Source organism: Neofelis nebulosa, chromosome 17, assembly GCF_028018385.1.
Source record: "Neofelis nebulosa isolate mNeoNeb1 chromosome 17, mNeoNeb1.pri, whole genome shotgun sequence".
In the NCBI taxonomy this organism is placed as follows: domain Eukaryota; kingdom Metazoa; phylum Chordata; class Mammalia; order Carnivora; family Felidae; genus Neofelis; species Neofelis nebulosa.
This window is the reverse complement of record NC_080798.1, coordinates 8,756,853-8,776,340: the sequence shown is the minus strand read 5'-3', so window position 1 is coordinate 8,776,340 and position 19,488 is coordinate 8,756,853. Positions and strand designations below refer to the sequence as shown.

At 59.4% G+C, this 19,488-nt stretch overlaps 3 protein-coding genes across 3 annotated transcripts; 1 reads left to right on the top strand and 2 right to left on the bottom strand.

The window, feature by feature from the left end:
- Window positions 1-97: 97 nt before the first annotated feature.
- PTH2 (parathyroid hormone 2) lies at window positions 98-1,812 on the bottom strand. The gene is made up of 3 exons (XM_058709051.1): window positions 1,151-1,812; window positions 923-1,047; window positions 98-393 (listed from the first exon to the last, which is right to left on the bottom strand). Exons 2-3 carry the CDS (start codon window positions 1,042-1,044, stop codon window positions 219-221), a joined length of 297 nt encoding a protein of 98 aa, XP_058565034.1. The 5' UTR covers window positions 1,045-1,047; window positions 1,151-1,812; the 3' UTR covers window positions 98-218.
- Window positions 1,813-2,086: 274 nt separating this feature from the next.
- Window positions 2,087-5,885, top strand: GFY (golgi associated olfactory signaling regulator). Its single transcript, XM_058709049.1, has 4 exons — window positions 2,087-2,508; window positions 3,420-4,623; window positions 4,840-5,013; window positions 5,505-5,885. Exons 2-4 carry the CDS (start codon window positions 3,441-3,443, stop codon window positions 5,702-5,704), a joined length of 1,557 nt encoding a protein of 518 aa, XP_058565032.1. The 5' UTR covers window positions 2,087-2,508; window positions 3,420-3,440; the 3' UTR covers window positions 5,705-5,885.
- A 131-nt stretch (window positions 5,886-6,016) lies between these two features.
- Window positions 6,017-16,578, bottom strand: SLC17A7 (solute carrier family 17 member 7). The gene is made up of 12 exons (XM_058709048.1): window positions 16,390-16,578; window positions 12,071-12,323; window positions 10,779-10,897; window positions 10,378-10,492; window positions 10,212-10,299; window positions 9,967-10,053; window positions 9,734-9,876; window positions 8,908-9,057; window positions 8,604-8,736; window positions 8,027-8,137; window positions 7,673-7,800; window positions 6,017-7,424 (listed from the first exon to the last, which is right to left on the bottom strand). The coding sequence occupies exons 1-12, from the start codon at window positions 16,449-16,451 to the stop codon at window positions 7,131-7,133; spliced, it is 1,683 nt and encodes a 560-aa protein (XP_058565031.1). The 5' UTR covers window positions 16,452-16,578; the 3' UTR covers window positions 6,017-7,130.
- Between the last annotated feature and the right edge of the window lie 2,910 nt (window positions 16,579-19,488).

Genomic DNA, 19,488 nt, shown 5'->3' with positions numbered 1-19,488 from the left:
GAGGGAGAGGGACTATGGGTGGTTGGAAAGATGATATAAAAAACAAACAAAAAAAAAAGGGGGGAGAGCAAAGAGAGTGAACCGGGGAAGAGGTCCGCTGGAGTAGCGACGCAAGCCCCGCCCCCAGACCCCGCGCGAGCACACGGAGGGCGCAGGAAGGAGGCGCAGACCCGAGGCATTCGGGGAAGATCTTTATTGAGGTTGGGCGGGCACCGCGCTCAGGGCGCGTCCAGCACCAGCAGCTTGTGCATGTACGAGTTCAGCCAGTGGCGGCGCTCGAGCGCGGCCAGCAGCCGCGCGCGCTCCCGGAAGGCCGCGTCGTCAGCCAACGCCAGGCTCCGCCGCGACAGCGGGGGGGCGGGGCCCTCCCGGGCCCGCCCGGGGGGGCGGAGGCTGCCAGGAGACCGAGAGATGCGGTTACCGCGGGTCCAGGCCCCCGCCAGCCGCCGCCTGTACCCCCGCCCCCCACGGTCTAATTCGAAGCCCTGTCCCTGCACCGTCCTGTGGAGTGGCTCGCTGTCTGTCCTCAGTCCCCCGTCTCTCTCTGTGTGGGTCTCTGTCTCTCTGCTCACCGGGTTCGAAGCTTCCTGAGTACGGAGACCGAGTCTGATGCATGTGTCCACCCCCAGCGCTCAGCGCACGGCCTGGCACACACTGAGAACCCAGTAAACTTTGCTCAAGCAATGAATCCGCCGCTGCTTGTTGGACTCCTTTCAAATCTCCCAACGCCATTCTCTGAATCTTCTTGTATCTCTTTCTCGGGCTGATTCCCTGTCCACACTCCACCTCTCTCCACCCCTAGTCTCTTGTCCTCCTCTGTCTAGAGTCTCTGTGCGCCTTTCTCTTTGGGTCTATTCCCACCTCTCGGAACCCCCGCCCCTCCCTGGGAGTCGGGAGTCGGGAGTCCGGGCGACGCAGGTACCTGAGGACCCCCGCGGGGGGCAGGGCGACTCCTGAGGCAGTGTGGTCGCCCCAGGGCACAAGCAGCAGAATCAGCAGCAGCAGCCGCACTCGGGGGCTCCTGGGCACCTGGCGGGTCTCCATCACCTGTGGAAAGACACGGAAGAGCTCAGTGAGGCCCACGTCCTGGCCCAGAACCCCGGACCCCACCACCCACCCACCTCCTGCGCCCGGTTGCAGGGCCCGATACCGCGCAGTGGGCTCGGACAGCGAGGCTTCGGCCCCCTTATATCGCCTCCACAGCCCCCGCAGCGGGTAGTGACGCAGACCAGGGGGCTGGGGGCGCAGGGTCAGCCCCTCCACCAGGCTCATTAGGAGCCGCCAGCGGTAATGAGGAGCCAGGAGTGGGGGCCCTGCCTCTGCCTTGGCAGCCACCAACTAATTGGGACCAGGAGCTGGGACCCGAGGGGAAGCAGGAGGGGGAGAGACAGACAGACAGAGAAGTGGACACGGGAGGTGTGTCACAGGGATAAAAATAGAGACCAGCAGAGGGACCATCAGAGCAGAAGCCAGAGACACAGAGAAAGAGACAGGGAAAGCAACAGAAGAGGGACTGATGGAGAGAAGCAGAGACACGTAGATGAAGTAACCATGAGATGGAAGGACAAAGACAGGGTGACAGAGGAAAGGACAGAGAGGAAGAAAGGAGCAACAGAGGAAGAAGGAAAGAAAGGGGGAACAGGGAAGAAGACAAAGAGCCAGCTAGAGATGGAGGGTGGAGGGAGGAGGCTCTGAGAACGACAGGAGATGGAAGGACAGCCAGCCCGGACAGGGATGCCCGGAGATAAATCCAGGCGGGAGAGAACCAGAAAGATAGAGTGAGAGATAGAGGGCAGGGAAGGGAAGGCAGAAGAAGGCTGGTAAAATGATGAGCAAAATCAGGAGTCAGAAAAACCGCAAAGAGGGGAAAGAGACAAGAGTGACCCCGTGCATCGGTTTAAGCCTTCTTGGGGAGGAGTTTGGGGGTGCTGTAAAGGCCCAGTCCTCTCACACTGGCTCTTAAGAGGGTGCTTTCTACACAGTGGGGAGGTAGGCCATGGTTGGGAAGTCCCAAAGGGCGGCAGCCATCTGGGTATCTGAATGGCAAGACATGGGAACCTGGACTCCTAATTCTCCCAGGCAGGAGGGGCCTGGGAACCTGGATTCCTGGATCTGAGGGGAGGGACCTGGAGGCCCAGACTCCTGGGTCTTGAAGTATAAGGGCACCAGGGACCTAGACTCTTGGGTTCGCATGTAGGAGACACAAGATGGCCTGGACGCCTGGTTTCAAAGAAAAGATAGCTTGGTTGGGCCACATCCCTCCACTGGATAGATGATCCAGTCCCTAACTCCCTTCCCCATTCCAGAAACAATGTTCTTTATCTCTGTCCCTTTAAGAGAACAAGCCTGTCGCCAGGCTCCCAGGCTCCCCAGGGAGGGGGTCAGGTGCGTCATCTGCGCCCCTGGGACCCTACCTCCTGCTGCCCCGCCCAGAGCCATTCTGCAACATTCACCCATCTCTGCATCCAGCTCTGCTCACCTGCTGTTATCTTGGACCCCACTGAGCAGGTAAGAGACCCCAGGCCCCGAGTGGCCCTGTCCTATCCGGGTATCTGCCGCCTCCACCTCCCGCTGGGCACAGACCTAGGTGTCTCTGCCTCAGACCAGTCCTGAGAGTCTGGGATCTCAGCTCCATCGCCAATAAACAGAGGGACTAGAGGAGTCCTGCCCCACAGCTCTCTCCTCTTGAAGGCTAAGGAATCCAGAACCCTCCACACCTATCTGTGGAGGACCCAAGACTCGGACTCAGAGTTCCGAGTCCCCTAGAGTTCGATACTCCTGTTTCCTTTCTCCCTCATTATCCAGCCTCCCCCCCCCCCTTCAAAATTCTAGGCGTGTGAACCTTCAGGCCTCTTCTCTCTAAAGAACCAGGAATTTAGACCCACAGTGCCCTCCACCCTCAGGAAACAGGGAGTCTGAACCCCCAGCAACCTTCTCCCCCAGATCCTAGGAGTCTCCCTTCTCCCTCAGATCCAGGCATTCGGGCCCCCAACCCCCAGCCATTCCTTCTGAGCCTGCTTTAGCGTAAACAACTGTGCCCTGATGGTGTCCCTGGAGCCCTCAGAGAGGAAGGGATCCTGCATCTCCTTGGAGGTCTACATCCTCTGAAATAGAAGTTGAGGAGGTGTGAGGGCTTGGAGAGGTGTCATTCTTTCCCAATTTTCCTGCCCCCCACCCCCTGCCTCGGGGAAATACATAAGGAAATTAACTACGACTCCCAAGAAGCCCCGCGCCTCAGTCTCCCTTAGCTACTGCACAGCCTTCAGGGCTTTGCAGTTAGGTCCTCCTTTCCCTGGCGCGGAGCTGGGCGGGATCACGGCCCACCTGGGGACCGGTGGGCGTGGCCTCCAGGCAAGGGCGGGGGCGGGGGTTCCCAGGAGGCTTCCAACTTTAACCCCTTTCTTCCCGCTTCCCCGCAGCTATAGGCGTCTCCCAGAGCTATGAAATCCCTCTGTCCCATCCTCTTCGTCCTCATCTTCCTCCTCGCCAGGCTGGGTTCCAAGGCTGACCCTTTGGCCTCACCGCTTACAGGCTCCGACCTCTCTGAGATGGGCCACCCTTCTCAGACCTCCCCTCCTGCTTCTGAGAATTCCACTGGAGACCAGCCTAACCCAGATTCCCCCGTGACTACTTATCCTGAGCCCTCCAAAATACCTCATGCAGTTTCCCCTGAACCCTCCCTCCCTGACTTCCCTGAGACTCCCAACCATGACCTCCAAGAAAGCCCACACCCAGAGTCTCCTGAGACTCCTACATCTAACTCACTCAATACCTCAATATCAGACTCCCTGGAGACCCCCCAAATTAACCCCTCCAAAATAACACATCCAGAACCTTCTGCGGCCCCCAAACCTGACCCAACTGATATCCCACACCCAGAATCTCCTGAGACCCTCAAACCTAGTCCCTCCAAAACTTCACACCCAGAATTTCCTGAAACCCCAAACCCTGACCCTACACAAACTCCACACCAAGAATCCCCAGAGATTCACAAACTTAACTCCATCGAAGTCTCACGTGCATTAGTCCCTGAGACGCCAAATTCTGACCCCACCAAGAGTCTTCACCCCAAAACTCCAGAAACCCCAAGCCCTGACACCACTGAAACCCCCCACTCTGAATTCCTCCAGACCCTGTATCCTGACTCTACTGAAAGCCCCCACCCAGAATCCCATGTAACCAGCAACCCCAACCCCACTGAAATTCCCCAGACAGAATCCCCCACAACCCACTACCAAGATGCAACAGAGAACCCCATGACCTCGGACCCTGAGATCTCCGCCAGTCTTCACTCAGAAACCACTACACCTTTCAAGGACAAAGCAACAGCTGCCCTAAATGAGCTGCCCCTGAATCCCAAAGCAGAAACCCCTGCAGTCACCCAGCCTGACTCCCTTAAATTGCCCACCTCAGAGTCTCCTGGCACAGTTGAGTTGAAGGCCTCCCAGGACTCTAGCCCTAAAGGGCCTGACGCCCTTCTTCCCTCAGCCCGGATTGCGGGCCCCCCTGCTCCTCCAGGGTCCCCCAGTCAGTTGGCCCCTGCCACTCCGCGGGTCCCCCAGCGGCGCAGCCGAGGTGAGAGAGTCAACACTATCATCGTGGTGGAACGAGTGGAGGAGACCGGTGAGGGGCCAGGACCCGGACTCCTGGGTCCAAGGGAAGAAGGGGCTGGAGGCCGGACTCCTGGGTCTCGGGGAGGGCGGGATGGGGACCTGGCTCCTAAGTTTAAGGCGGGAGGGTGCTGAGGACGGGGATGTTGGGACTGAGGAAAGAGGGGGGTCTCAGGAAGAAGGGGGCTAGGGGTTTAGATTGCTCAATTCCTGGCCCCTCGTCCTTCAGGCGTGACCCTGGTGGGGCGCCCCCGGGGCGCGGCGGGAGGGGCCCTCTGCCTATTCCTCGCCGGGATCGGCCTGCTGATCGGCATTTTCCTGCTGCTGTGGTGTCTCTACCGCCGGGCGGCTCGACACCGGCCCTTCGCACATCACCGGCTTCCAAACGACGGAGATGAACCGGGTGAGCGACCCTTACAGCGACGGCACGCTCCCTTACCCTGGTTTCGCCTGCCAAAAAGTACAGGTCCTCCATCCTAGGTCCATAGAAGCCCCGACCCCTCTCCATGATCCTGTCCCCAATTCTCCGAAATTACACACACACACACACACACACACACACACACACACACACACGTCCAGCGCCGCCCCCAGCCCAGCTGGGAATTGCAGCAGGCTGGGAGCCAAGGGTCCCTACAAGCCCCGCCTCTACCCCCTCCCTGGGCGGGGCCGGAGCCCCGCATTCCCCGCCCCCCACTGCGGGCCCCGCCCCTGCTACGCGGATGCCACGCCTCCTCTCCCATTTGGGGAATGGGGCACCCGCCCTTTAATTTGAAAACCCAGTTCTAAAGAACAGTCGTAATCCTGTCTCCCGCCTTCTCACTGGCCAGCGGCACAGTGAGGGAACAGGCCCCTTGTCTGCCTGGGGATGACTTCGCCCCTTCGCTCCCACAGTTATGCATTTGGAAGCCCCGAAGGACCCCTACGACCTCTACTTTTACGCGCCGGATGCCTGGGTCCCTTCACACATCGCCACCAAACAGCCGCCGCCCACCCCCCCGCTGCCGCCCAAGCTGCCCCCGCCGCCCTGCGGGAGGCGCCCCCAGAGCCTGGAGCCGCTCTCCCCCGCCACGCTCCCCAACAACTTCGTGTGAGCCCCGCTCGCGTCCCGCCAGACCTGCGCCATCCCCAGGCCGAGGAAGGACCCAGAGGTCCTGACCTCCTGGCATGCTTTGCTACCTAGTAGTCCTCCTGGATAGGAAGTCCCACCCACAGAGAAGCTTTCGCTGTGACCGGAGAACACCGTCTTGAGTGCGGCCGAATAAATCAACTGTTCCCAAACTAGACACGTACTCTGGCCTGAGTCCTGGGAGAGGAGGGGGCTGGGACCCTAGGATACCGGGTCTGAGAGAGGAGGGAGCTGGGGGCCCAAACCCCTGTGACTGCCAAGGCCAAGGACGACTGAGTGTGAACACCAAAGCATTTTATTGGGAGTGGGGCAGGGCAGGATTCACAGTCACAGAGACAGACACAAAGACACAATCCTGCTCCGGGGAAAAACACCCCTCTCCCCCAGCCCCATTCCGTTTCCTGGGATTCTGTGACTTCTCCTGCATAGGTTCCCCCAAATTCTAAGCCGAAAGAGGGGAGTCTGAGAGGGGAAGGATCCCAGGTTCTGAGTCATTTGGCCCCTGAGGGACACAACAAATGGCCACTGAGAAAATGAGGGTAGTTTGAAACCACCCAGGAGAATAAAGTGCAAGGAACTGGGGGAAGAGGGGCATCTTGAAACCACCATGGGGAAGTTCGGTGATGGTGGCTTCACACCGTTGAGTGGATGGACTTGAGCAGCCACTATTTAGACCTGAAAACGTGTCAGAAAAAGTGCATGGGGGTGGAGAGAGGCATAGTGTTAAAACCGCCATCTTGTTTCCCTAGACATTGTGCTAAGCTAGGGAGGTCTTGGGGAATTTGGTGCTTCAGCAGGACCTGCTGGTGGAGGGAGGGGGTGAAGGGGGGAGGGGGGCTTGAAACCGCCATTTTCCCTCAGAAACGCTGGTGAGAATCAATCCCTAGAATGGCGGGGATGGGCGATTGGTTAACCCAACCTGGAAAATGCAAAATAGAATCGGGAGAGGTTGGGAACTTCTAGAGGAAGATCTTCAGTTTTTCTGGAAGGAGAGGAAGGCTGAGTAATCTCAGGGCTTAACCCCAGAGAGTCCCAGGTGTTAAAGAGAAGGTGGTGGGGAGGGTGCCTCAAAACCACAAGAGAGAGTCAAAGATTGAACTGTCCATTCAAATAAAGCCCTGAAAGGAGAGATTTGAAACCACTGAGGCAGAACAAGTGGAGAAGGAAACCTTTAGGGGAATTTGGGTATCCTTGAAACTGCCAGTCTGCAGCTTCACTACCCCTGAGAGGCAATTGGGAAGGGAAGAGGATTTGACAGCACTGGGGAAGAGGGCGAGTGCTTCTTAGGCCTGCAGCAGGACAGAGAGGACTGGGGTTCCTTGACAGTCACTCCGGCCAGTGACGTGTGGAATGGAGGTCCTGGAAACTGCCATTCAGTGGGAGGCACATGGTCAGTAGTCCCGGACAGGGGGTGGGGGTCTTGGGGGCTGAACTGTGCTGTGTGTGGCCCCATAGGAAGGAGGGGGAGCAGGGGGTGCCCCGGGGGGTTCAGCCTCATCCTCCATTTCGCTTTCGTCACTGCCAGCCAGCTGGTCGTGGCCAACGAAGCCACACTTCTCTTCGCTCATCTCCTCAGGCTCCGCCCACGGCTGCTTCTCTCCAGAAGCGAAGACCCCGTAGAAGATGACACCCCCATAGTGCACCAGGGAGGCGATTAGGAATACGTACTGCCACTCTTCCCGAGTCTGTGGGGGGGGGGGGGGGGGAAGGGGGGGTGACAATGGAGAGGTGAGGTCAGAGGACAGAGAAACAGGAGGGGGAGAGAGAAGGCGGGGGGGGGGGGGGGACGGGCAGAGAAAGGGAGACAGAGATCCAGAGAGAAGCGGAAAGACCCAGGAGAGGGCAGGGAATGGAGCCCGGAGAGGTTCTCGCACGTCAGGAAGGTGCCATACACAAACCCGGAGGGCGAGTGGGTCAGGGCCAGTGCACGGACCTTGTGCTTAGTCATGGCACCCACGATGATGGGGCACACCATGCCTGACAACGTGCCCACGCCGTTGGAGATGCCCATGAGGATGCTGGCGTAGCGCGGGGCGATGTCCAGGTGGTTCACGTTGAACCCTGGCGAGGCAAGCCAGAAGGCGTCACTCTGACTCAGTGAATCTCACTCAGAGGGACTCCTACTGAGCCGCCCCACCCCCCACGTCCCCCCCCCCCCCCCCCCACACACACACCCCGGCTCTTTCCAGACCACCTTTTGCGAGGCTGGAAGGTCCCCTATCCCGAGCCAGTGAGTTCCCTACAGAGCTGTCCAGAGTCCGCCAAGCTGCGGATCCGCGGTTCTCACCAGAGATGGCGAAGCCGCTGAAGCCCACGGCGAGGACCAGGAAGGAGATGGCCACGCCCTTGGAGTGCGAGTAGCCGACCACCAGCAGCAGCGTGGCTTCCATGCCGAAGCCTACGGAGGGCCGGAGGGCCGTCTCATCTGAGCCTCGGCCTCCCCACACCGCCTCTCCAGCCTGCTCCCGCCCCAGTCCGGCCGCCTCCGTGCCGGTCCCCGGCTTTGTGCAGCCCGCCTCGTCCCTCATTCCGCCCGCGCTCGCCCTAACCAAACCCTCACCTCCCTGGTCCTCAACCAGGTGCACGGGGGCCAGCACCCCCCGCCCCAGCTGGGTCCTCCGTGGCCCCACGCCCCGACTAGGCCACGCCCTAAAGACTCAGCTCCAGGCCCCTGCATAGTCACAGGCGCCAGCCCCTGCCACCAGGTGAGCCCTGAGACTGCAGCCAGGGGTTCCGTTCCATCCACGCCCTCCTTCGCCCGCGCCGGGACTTTTTGGACACGCCCCTGGCCCCACCTCCATCCTCACCTGGTTCCGCCCCGCCCAGGCGGTCCCAGACCCGGCTCGGGGCCCCGCCCCACTCACCTCCACAGTTCATCAACTTGCGCACGTTAGTCGTGGACATGATGCGGCGGCTCCTCAGGAAGTCCGCGATCTGGCCGCCGATGGGCACGATGATGGTCATGACCAGATGGGGCAACGCTGACACCAGGCCCACCTGCACCAGCGAGCGCACAGAGCGAGGGCTCAGGGGCTGCTGGCCGGACATCTCCACCCGGTTAGTGCACCACTGGCTCCTTCCTGTCCCTCGTTCCAACCTCTTGGGATCCGGGCCCGGTTGCTTCATCTCCCCCCGCTGCGCCCCCTGCTTTCCCCTCCTGGGCCCAACCTTGCTGATCTCGAAGCCGAACACCTCTTCGAAGTAGGCGGGCTGGGAGATAAGGAGCAGGTAGAACGTCCAACTGCGGCAGAAGTTAGCCACGATGATGGCGTAGACTGGCATGGAAGTAAAGAAGCGCCGCCAGGGTGTGTTAAACTTCTGGGGGTGGGGGGAGAAGAGCGGCCGCTAAGATCGAGACCAGGGCTGGGTGCTCTCCGTGTCCCTTCAGGGACCCTATTACAGTCCCACAGAGACCCAGGTCTCCCGACTCCACTAAAACCTCTGGGGACGCAGGGGCACCAGCCTGACCATGTCCCTGTGGGGACCTTGGCATCCTAGCCTCACAGTGACACTTCAGAGATGCAGGCGTCCCGACTGTACGGTGTCCCTCAGGTTCGCAGGGGTACGGACCCCATGATGACCCTCAGGGACCCATAAATGTGAGCCCAGGAGTCTCTTTCCATTTCCATTATGCCCCCTAATTCTAGCCTCACTCACCCGTCTAAGCAACCCACCCCCCACACTCGAATCCCGCCTCTGCCGGTTTAACTACGTCTCATACTGGTTCTGTCCACCTAGCAACCTAGCCCTGCCCTCAGCACCTGCTGATCCTTTCTTCCCCGGGCTTTAACCCCGCCTCCTAGGTTCTAGCCCCGCCCACTGTGCGTCCCCAGCCCGTCTCCTCTGAGAGTCTACAGCAACCCAACACGATCTACACTCTACACTCCGTGCAGGTTCGAAGCCCCGTTTTTTCCTGCCTGCCTGCCTAGATATCTCTTCTTGCCCCACCGCTCCCCCCCCGCCCCCCCCCCCCCCCACAGGCTTGGGCCCGGACCGTGACCGGGTTCATGAGTTTGACGCTCTCGCCGATGGCGTCCTCGATGTACTTGCGCTCCTCTTCCGAAATGCTGGGGTGCAGAGCCGGGGACTCATAGGAGACGAGCAGCCAGAACAGGTACCAAAAGATCCCGAAGCTGCCTGGGGGGGGTCAGGAGGGGGACGGAAGCGAAGCAATGACCGGCCTCGCTCCGCCCCAGCGCCACCCGGACCCAGGCTCCGGACCCTCACCGTAGACGTAGAACACAGAGCTCCATCCTGAGTACTGCACCAGGACCCCGGCGAGAGGCATCGCGACCACCGCCCCAGCATAGGAACCTAAGGGGGAGGGTGCAACATGTAGAAGAGGCTCATCTACCCTCAGATCCGGGAATGTGGACTTCCAGCCCCTGCTTTTCTGGGACACAGAAGTACAGGCCACAGCCCCTCCTCCTCCCTCAGACCCGCAAGTCTGGATCCCAGCCCCTTCCTCTCACCGCAGAAGGCGGTTGTTGCCAAGCGACTCCGCTCTAGGGGCGGGGCCCATTTGCTCCAGATCCCGTGGCAGGCGGGGTACGTGACCCCCTAGGAAGGAGAAAACCAAAGTCAACGAGAAGAGGCGGAGTCAGAACAGGCACAGGGTCATGTGGAGCAGGGCTTTACCTCTACCAACCCCTGCAGGATCCTCACGAAGATGACACAGCCATAGTGGACTCGGGCAGCCGAGGGGATCAGCATGTTTAGAGTGGATGTAGCCACAATAGCAAAGCCGAAAACCCTGGTGGGAAGAGTCCGTAGTACGAGAATAGGGTCCAGCTCTCCCGCCAAAGCGAGGATTCTGCTCTTTCTGCCCACGGCGGGCCAGGCCTTGTGTTGTCCAAGACCCCCGGCTCCCACCTCTGTCTCACCTTCCACAATCGCAAGCCCCACCTTCCTCCAAGACCCCGCCCCTAACACAGGCTCCTCCCATTTCCCCCCGTCCGTCCCTAAATGCCAGGCCACACCCACTAAGTCCACCCACACAACTGTAGTTCCCGCCCACTTCGAGATCCCAGCCCCTGTACCTGTTGGCTGCGAATTTCTGGCAAATAAATCCTCCGGGAATCTGGGTGACAATGTAGCCCCAGAAAAAGGAGCCGTGTATGAGGCCAACAGTCTCTGGATCCCAGTTAAATTGAGCTTTCTGCGGGCCAAAAGGCACGTCAAACGAGCTGTTCCGCCCCCAGGCTCTGCCCCTCCACCAATCAGCACAGACAGATTTAGTCCCTCAGCCAATCAGCAACAGGGATTCCCCTCTCGCGCCAAAACACCTGCCAATCAGAATTCAAGCCGTCCTCCTCCCAACTCTGCTCCGGGTAGGCTTCCAGGGGCTGCTCTGCCCTAGCAACGGGGCCTGCTGCTGCCTAGAAGCCTTCGCTGTCTCAGTGCCCCAGCTTTGACTGTCTAGGGGCGCATAAATGGGGTGGGGACTCTTTCTCCACTTACGCCTCTTAACCAACCTACGAACTGTTTGTGGAGTGACTGGGTGGGGTCTGGCCAGGCACCGGAAGTAGCCAAAGGGGCGGCCTGACTGGAAGGGAGCAAGAGGCGAGGCAGGCAGGCCAATGCCTAAATCAGGAGTTTTTCCTAGGGCACGGGCACGATCTACACCGGAATTAAAATAGGAAGAATGTCTGGGGCGCCTGGGTGGCTCTGTCTGGTAAACGTCTGACTTTGGCTCAGGTCATGATCTCACGGTTCGTGGGTTCGAGCCCCATATCAGGTTCTGTGCTCAGAGCCTGGAGCCTGCTTCGGATTCGGTATGTCTCTCTCTCTCTCTGCCCCTCACCCACTCATGCTCTGTGTCTCAAAATAAATGGGTTTTTTTTAGAATTTTTTTTTTAAAAATAGGGAGGAAGTCTGAGATGAAGCGGGCTTTAGGTAAGGGCCGGAGTCAACGAAGCGGGATTTAGCAGCGACTGAACTTCAGAAACGCCAGGATCAAAACTCAGGGTGGAGCCTGCCATGGGGCTGGGATTAAGTTGTGACACTGGTGACAGCCATGGATGGCAGGTGGAGCAAAGTTGCTAGGAGGCCCAAAATGGGGCAGGGGCAAAACACGTAGGGAACCCAATGCTGGCGCAAAGTCTACACTGAGAAAAATAGGGGCGGAGCTTCATTTAACTGGGGGCAGGGCTTAGGAAGAGGAGACCCCCTAGAGCAGAGGGGAGGCGTAGGGGACGCACAGATGGGCGGGGCTACTCCGGCTGCGGTGGGAAGGGGCTGGGCCAGGGTTGCTCGTGGACGAACGTGACGTCAGCAGGGGGCGTGGGCAGGACCAGGTGGGCCGGCGTGCCGGGGCACGCCCCTGAACTACCTGCACCACCACGTGGCCCCCGCGGTGGGTAGTGCTGTTGTTGACCATGGAGACGATGGCCACGCCCAGGTTGCAGCGGATCCCAAAGCTGATGCAGAAGCCCAGACCGCTCATGATGGCGATAATGTAGCGGCGAGGGAGACCGAAACAGGTGCAGTCCACTACCGGCGGGTCCCGGGTCTGCGTCGTCACCGGGCGCCCGTCCGCACTCAGCTCTAACGTCTCTGCACCTTCCTGCCGCTTCTCCAGAAGGCTGCGGGGCAGCAAGAATCAAAGACTCGTAAGTCCAGGCCCCCGGCCCCCTCCTCCCCATGAGTCCAGTGCAAAACCTCCTGCTTTTCAAGATCCACGATTCTAAGCCCGCACTCCCTCCTTCCCCAAGAGTCCGGCCCTAACTCCCTCCGCCCCCCCCCCATCCAGGAATCTGGACCCCCCCCCCCCTCCATCCCCCACAGACCATGAATTCGCACTGCCAGCTCCCTTCTCTCGCAGACTCAGATATGGGGGTCCTCAGTTTCCTTCTCCCCCAGCCCTGTTATCTCTCGACTCAGGAGTTTTAGACCCCAGAGTACGCTTCGTGATCCAAGAACCTGTGCCCCCAGCCCCCACCCTAAGGCCCAGAGATTCTCCAGCCCCCTCTTCCAGATATGAGTCTATTTGAGGAAGCAAAAAGCGCTAAGGAGATGCTTCAGCAAAGGTGTCAAAAGAACAGATGCTTCTCAGCCACGTCTGCTATATATACCGACCCCCTCCTCTCCTGCCCCCTGCGGCATGCCCTTCCCTGCTTCCAGGCCCCAGGTGTGGGGCTGACATCCAGCTGACTCCCTTCAGACACCGGAAGCCCATTCCCTGAGGGTGGGGAGAAGTCAGGGTCCCTGGAATCCAGCAGCCCAGCCAGACATCCCTGGGGAACCTTGAGTTCAGGCTGTCAGCTAGGGGGTAGGGAGGGGGAGTGGCGGGTGGTGTCCTGGCAAGGGACAGATGGCCCTGGTAGGGGGATTGGCTCAGTCCCCAGTGTGGCTCTCGCCCCCGCCCGTTCTGGAATTGAGTCTGTGATGATGGATTGGGTATTTGGAGAACCACCTCAAACCCAGAGAGAGGCTGCAGGGAAAGAGAGGTGCCCTGAAACAGGGTGTCCAAAAGGAGGGCGACAGAGATGGAGTGGGGGTGGGCAGAGGTTGAAACAAAGAGGGTCAGGGACACAGAAGGAGAGACAGAGACCCAGAGAGAAAAGGGAGAACAGACCAGAGACCCTGAGAGGACAGAACCTCAGAGATGGAGAAGGACAGCAACCTGAAAGAGAGGACACATAGATGCAGAGAAAGATGGAGAGACCAAGGGGCTGAGGAGAAACAAGCTGGGGACGTGATTTGCGAGATGCGGCCCCTCTCTGAGGCGGGTACGCAGCCAGGGGATCGGGCTGGATCCCAGGAAGGGGCTAGAACAGATGGAGGCGAGGGAGACTGGGACGGGGGAGGAAAGAACAGCCAGACGGTCTGGGGGGAGGCGGGTGGAAGCGATGAGAGAACACAGCCACCCTCCCCATCCTAGAACTTAAGGAGGTGGGGGGGGGCAGCTAAGAAACGGGGTAGGAGAAAGAGACTGGGGGAGTGGACAGTACCCAGGAGGGACCAGGAAAGAGAGCCAGATTGGGAGGGGGGGGGGCGGGGAATAAATGCCCCAGAATGTAAGCTCAGACTGGTAGAGACTGCCCCCACCCCGCATCAGAACCTGCCAGCCATAGCGAGTAGACTTTGACCCGGGTTACCATCAGAGGCTATTGGACCCTGAAACTCAGGATGTGATTGCAGCCCCTGAAATTTGATACCCGTTGTGGAGACTCCAATGTGTCAGATGCCTGACCAAGGCTTTCTAAATGGGCTGCAGCGGTGGGGGTGGGGGGGTGGGGTGGGGGGGGGTGTCAGTATCCCACATCTATAAAATGGGGACCAGGGTAGAATGTGAAGTTACAAGGAGGGAACTGCCAGGTGATACTGATCATCTCAGGATAAGAGAACCAGGGTGCAGAGATGAAGTGACCCTAGTGATTCCCAGAAGACAAGAACAGAGAGGGGGAGGGCCTGGAGGGAGGTCCTCCTCCCCTTCCTGGGTGCCCGGAATGCCGCGCTTAGGAAGCAGTTCACCAAAATGAAGAAGGTGTCACAATCTCCCTCTCCCTGGGTCTCTGTCTTTGCTTCTCTCCGGTTCTCTGTCTGCTCCCCTGCTCTCGCAGGCCTCTGTCCCCTTATGTCCCTTGGTAGTCTCCTGCCATTGCACAACTAGGGAAACTGAGGTTCAGAAAGCAGAAGTAGCAGGTCCAAGGTCACACGCCAGAGTGCGATGACGGGTTCTGAGTGTTCCCTGGCCCCTGCCATCGCCCCATCCAAGGCCTGGTTCTCAGAAAGGAGGCACCTTGGCTCCTGTCTCTCCTGCATTCCCCTCCCCCTGCCATGTCCTTGTCACAAGTCGCTCCGGGTGACTGTCTGTTTCCTGGTCTGAGGGAGTTCCCACCCACTCCAGGATCACTCATCTCGAGGAAACTGCAGCCTCCATCCCAGGCTTGGGAGGGGCTGGCCTGGGTTCGAATGACGGCATTTGTAATTAATCCGTTGATTTTTCCCCCCTTTTCGAACTGAGCCTCAGTTTCCCCAGCTTTGTCTAAAGGATTTAATGGAATCAGGGTGTTACGTCCAGTACAGGGCATTCTGCCTCTCCCCAGCCATCAAAGTAAAGCCCAGGGTTCAGCTGCAAAGCTCTTCTCAAACTCCAGCTCCTTGATGACTGTCTTGGGGGCAGCTCTGAGCTCTGGGGTCTCTAGAGGCTCAGGAGGCAGCTCAGGGAGGTGAAGGTAAGACACAGACAGACTGAGAAGCCCAGACACACACGAGAAGCTGAGACGCAGGGGCTGAGGGAGGGGGCCTGAGCAACACATCCCTCCCACCACCACCCTCCTTCCAGCCCCCTCCATCAGCACGGCTCTCTCCCTCTCCTGACTTCGCACTGATGTATTTTGAGAAACTCGTGAAAGGAGGCGAGAAAAAGGGTGGGGAGGGGCTGGAAGATTGGGGAAAGAAGGGGTGAGGTTATCTCAGCTCCCCCGCCCCCCATTGCACCACCCTCCTGCCCCCTCCCTTCTGTCCAGCCTTATTCCCATCTTTCCAGTTACTAGAGGGTGGGGGAACTTTGGAGCTAGAAAGTGATCCGCAGCAAGGAGGACCGGTGTTCAGTCTTACAGAAGGACTTGCATGGCCTAGGGAGAGGCACTGAGGGTCAACTAAAGATGGGGTCAGGGCCAAGGGGACAGGGTCCAAGGGAATGGCAGCAGGGGCATGGTCCTGATGAGGCCATCTCCTCCCCGCACTGTGGCCGGATATTTTTAGGCTTCTCCGCAGCTGAGTAATTTCTCTGACTTGGAGCCAGGGCTGGGGTTGGGGGTGAGAGATTTGGGTGGAGGTGTCCAGCAGACTGTCCTGGGGACACCCAGGTCACTGGGGTCATCTCCCTGGATGATGAGAAGTCCTTCTTAGCTCTAGTCTATATCCTTCGGGAAGTCCACCATACCGCAGGGCCCAATTTTTGGCCTGCAACTTCTTTCCCCCACAGAGACCCAGGATACCCTGGCTTCTCCTCCCAGCTTAGCTCTCCCCAAGGACAAGGACCAATGCGCCCCAATCCGCTTTAGCTTCAGATTAAACTCTCTGAGAGATGGACACTGAAAAAGACACAGGGAGATGGAGACACCCAGGGCAAGGGATAAAAACCCAGAGAGAGGGGGACAGACACCCAAAAGGAGAGGGTCAGAGACCCCGAGAGAGGGGAGCAGAGACTCAGAGAGAGGGGTTGATAGAGATAGAGCAGAGACCCCGAGAGAGGGGAGCAGAGACCCAGAGAGAGGGGTTGATAGAGATCTGAGACCAGTGGCCAGAGACTCGGAGAGAGGGGGGGACAGAGACTTGCAGATAAAGGGAAATAGAGACTCAGAGAGGGGCAAGATCCTAAGAAAGGAGGCAGAGTGAAGATAAGTGAACAGAGACCCAAAAGTGAGGAAGGGGGTCAGAGATCCAAAGAGAAGGAAAGAGGCACTCCCAGGGGAAAGGGTAGAGTCTGGGGTGGGGTGGGACACGGAAAAATGAATGAGATGATGGACGAGACTGGACCAGGGAGAGCGGACTGTTGGAGGAGGGAGAAAATAGAACAAATGAGTGGAACCCCCATGCACGGGTATCGTTCGTCCAACTGTCCGTCTCTGTCCAGGTGGGAATGTGCGTCCTCCTCGGACCCTCGGGCTGTTCCCCACCCAGGACCCTCACCACGCTCACCGGTGCAGCCTCCCGAGGGCGCGACCCGCTAGCTTCCGAAACTCCTCCTGACGGAACTCCATGGTGGCTGCCCCTGCCGCCGGTCCCCCCCCGCCGATCCCCCCGCCCGCGGGCCCGGGCGGCCGCGTCCGGGTTCCCGGGGTCCGCCCCGGCCCGGCCGGCCCCGCAGCTCCGCTCGGGGGGAAGGAGGCTGCGTGTGCCGGCTGCCTAGGGGCTGTCGGTGGACTCAGCGTCGGGGGCGGGGCGGGCGGTGGCGATGCCCCGCCCACTCTCGATAGACCACGCCTCTTGTGTTCTAGTCCCGCCCCCTCCCGCAGCCCTCCAGCTCCTTTCCGCCTGCCCCTTCCACTCCAAGACCACGCCTCTGGGTTCTGAACTCACTCCTCCGGGTTGCGTCGCCCCAATTCTATCCCTTCTCGGAGTTACTCCCCCCCCCCGTTTCCATCCTCCCCCCAGCTCCTTCTATCTCTTTTCTCTCCTCCCGAGTTCTCTTGCCCACCTGAGGTTTCCCTCTCCTTTTTAGTTCGTCCTAATTTCGTCCTGGCGCTTTCGCCCCCTACGGTTCCATCTTCTACGTTCATTCTCCAGCCCTATCCCCCCGAGTTTCTGTGCCCTCCAGTTCCACATCCCGCCTCCCGAATTCCACCCCCATCCCGCGTCGTCCCTCAGCTCCGACTTCCTCATTCAGAGGGTGCTTTCTCATTCAGAGAATTCTTTCCCCCTGAATTCCAACTCCCCATTTCGATCCGCCCATTGTCCCCTCTTGTTCTTCCCCCACCCAGTTTCTTCCCTCTGGACTTCCATCCACCTGTTTCCGTCTTTCCTTTTTAAAATTCTACCCCCTTCCATCTCTATTTCCCTTTGGGGCGCATGCCCCTCATGGTTTCTGCATCCTCTGTTTCCTAACCCCTGACGGTTATATGCCAGTTCCCAGTTGCGACCCCCATAATTCCCTCCCAGCCTGGAATCCAACCCGCCCTTTGAGTTCTGTCCCCACTCCCCCGAGTTCTCTACCCGCTCCCTGAGTTCGGTCCCCTCCCCAGACATCTGTCCCTGCCCTAATTTTTGCCCCTTTCCCCTGGAATCTGTCCGTCTGAGTTCTGTCCCCACCCACACCCGGAGTTCTTTCTCCGCCCCCTGAGTTGTGTCCCCCTCCTGCTAGGACCTGTCCCCGCCCTCTTACTCCATCTCTGACTTCCAGCCCTGCCCCTCTGGGGTTGAGCCCGGACTATTTCTAGGTCCCTGGCCCGCAGGCAGATCCTGCCCCTGCTCCTTTCTCCAGACCAGCCCTTCTCCCCGATGCTGAGGCCACTTCCAGATCCAAGCGCCGGGAGGGTGCTCCTTTCCTCTCCGCCTCCCTGAGCCGGGCCGCAAATGCGTTTGGGATTAAATTTTCATGATGTGGCACAGGCCCTCAAGTGGATTGGGAGGGAGCAGCCGGCGCGGCGGGCGGGCGCCACTGACCCGGTGGCCCGGCAGCCACTGCCCACCGCGGCCTCCCGTTTATCGCCTTGTCCCATTGGGTCCCTGGGGCTCACAGTTTTGCCAGTGTCTGAGAACCCCCCGCATCCCTGGTAAGGGGTGGTGGTTTGGGGGCCGGGACCTCAGGATCCGAGGGAGGAGGGGCTGGAGACCCGGACTCCCGGGTCTGTGGGAGGAGTAGCCCGCGGAGCCGTCCACCAGCGCCACCCTGTGGCGGCAGAATCCCCGGCCCGGGTGCGGAGGCGGCGGCCGCGGCTCCGGGCCAGGTGTGAAGGTGGAGCAGATGGTGAAGAGGAGGGAGTGGGAGGGGGGCCCCGGCCGCAGCCAAATCCCGGGCCTGCGCCGGAACCGTCACCATGGAGACCGAAGAAGGCGGAAAGGACCCAGCTCCACACTTTTTTGGGGACCTGAAAAAGAGTTCTTCGGCCTCCCACGGAGGGTCCCCGTGCTAACTACAAGTTCCAGCGGTCGCTGGACCTCACCGTGCGCTTCAGAAGAGCCGCGCTCCCCGAGGGCCGCTGGGAGTTGTAGTTTTGAGACAAAGCCTGAGGCTGCGAGGCGCCCCCTGGTGGACGCCGGAGCCCACGCTCGCTCCTTCCGGTCCAACAGACCCTACCCGAGATCATCCCCGCTACCTTTTCACCTTCTCACCATCTGCTCCTTGCCACCCGACCTCTTTGACTCCATTCCAACCGCACTGGTCTCGCCGTTCTTCCAACGTTTACCACTGAGGCTCCTCCGTTTACCTATCCCTTAGGACTCACTATGGAAGGAGAGAGTTAGCATTCGTTCATGAACTCCTTTTTTGAGTTCCTGCTCATTGTAAAGCGTTACCGCACCACAGGGGCGGAGCTACAACCAGGTAACACTGGTTCCAGACACCGCCACTGCCACAGGAGGATTCTAACTCAGCCAGGGGAGACCAGAGACAGCTCGAAGTTGGAAAAGCTTCCCAGAGAAAGTTCACTGAAAGGGACGACTTTGGGAGTGTCCGCGGTACAGGAAGTGCTTGCCGAGTTGGAAAGTGGGACACAGTTTTGTGTGATTGTGACATGAAGCACTGTTCCAGGACGAGACGCAGGGGAGGCTGGAGATGATGGCACGCATCGGATCACCGATGGACTTGGGCAAGGCCCCCTGGGAGGGCAAGACAATTAGAAATTCCCTGGGTTTGGGCGCCTGGGTGGCTCAGCTGGTTGAGCATCTGACTTCAGCTCAGGTCACGATCTCACAATTCGTGAATTCGAGCCCCGAGACGGGCTCTGTGCTGACAGCTCGGAGCCTGGAGCCTGCTTGGGATTCTGTGTCTCCCTCTCTCTCTGTCCCTCCCCCACTCACGCCGTCTCTTTCTCTCTCTCTCCCTCAAAAATAATAAACATCAAACAATTTTTAATTTAAAATTTAAAAAAATTCTGGTTTTATTGACGAGGCACACTAAGGGGGGGGGCGGGTACAGCAGAAACTAAAGAGGAGCTGCAGAACACAGGTGTGCTCAGGACACCATTCACTGTGCTGGGACTGAGTGACAGGAAGGACAGGGAGAAAATGCAGCATAAAGGGGACCACACCACACATGGCCTGGAGTGCTGCGCTGCAGGGGGCTCTGGGACCTTCTGG

Coding starts and splice junctions, on each gene's coding strand:
- PTH2 (XM_058709051.1), bottom strand. CDS start 1,044: ATGGAGACCCGCCAGGTGCCCAGGAGCCCCCGAGTGCGGCTGCTGCTG. Junction 394..922: donor CCCCCCGCGGGGGTCCTCAG/GTACCTGCGTCG, acceptor GTCTCCTGGCAG/CCTCCGCCCCCCCGGGCGGG.
- GFY (XM_058709049.1), top strand. CDS start 3,441: ATGAAATCCCTCTGTCCCATCCTCTTCGTCCTCATCTTCCTCCTCGCC. Junction 4,624..4,839: donor GGAACGAGTGGAGGAGACCG/GTGAGGGGCCAG, acceptor CTCGTCCTTCAG/GCGTGACCCTGGTGGGGCGC. Junction 5,014..5,504: donor AAACGACGGAGATGAACCGG/GTGAGCGACCCT, acceptor TCGCTCCCACAG/TTATGCATTTGGAAGCCCCG.
- SLC17A7 (XM_058709048.1), bottom strand. CDS start 16,451: ATGGAGTTCCGTCAGGAGGAGTTTCGGAAGCTAGCGGGTCGCGCCCTC. Junction 12,324..16,389: donor GCCCTCGGGAGGCTGCACCG/GTGAGCGTGGTG, acceptor GCTGCCCCGCAG/CCTTCTGGAGAAGCGGCAGG. Junction 8,737..8,907: donor TCGGCTTCGAGATCAGCAAG/GTTGGGCCCAGG, acceptor TCGCTGGTGCAG/GTGGGCCTGGTGTCAGCGTT.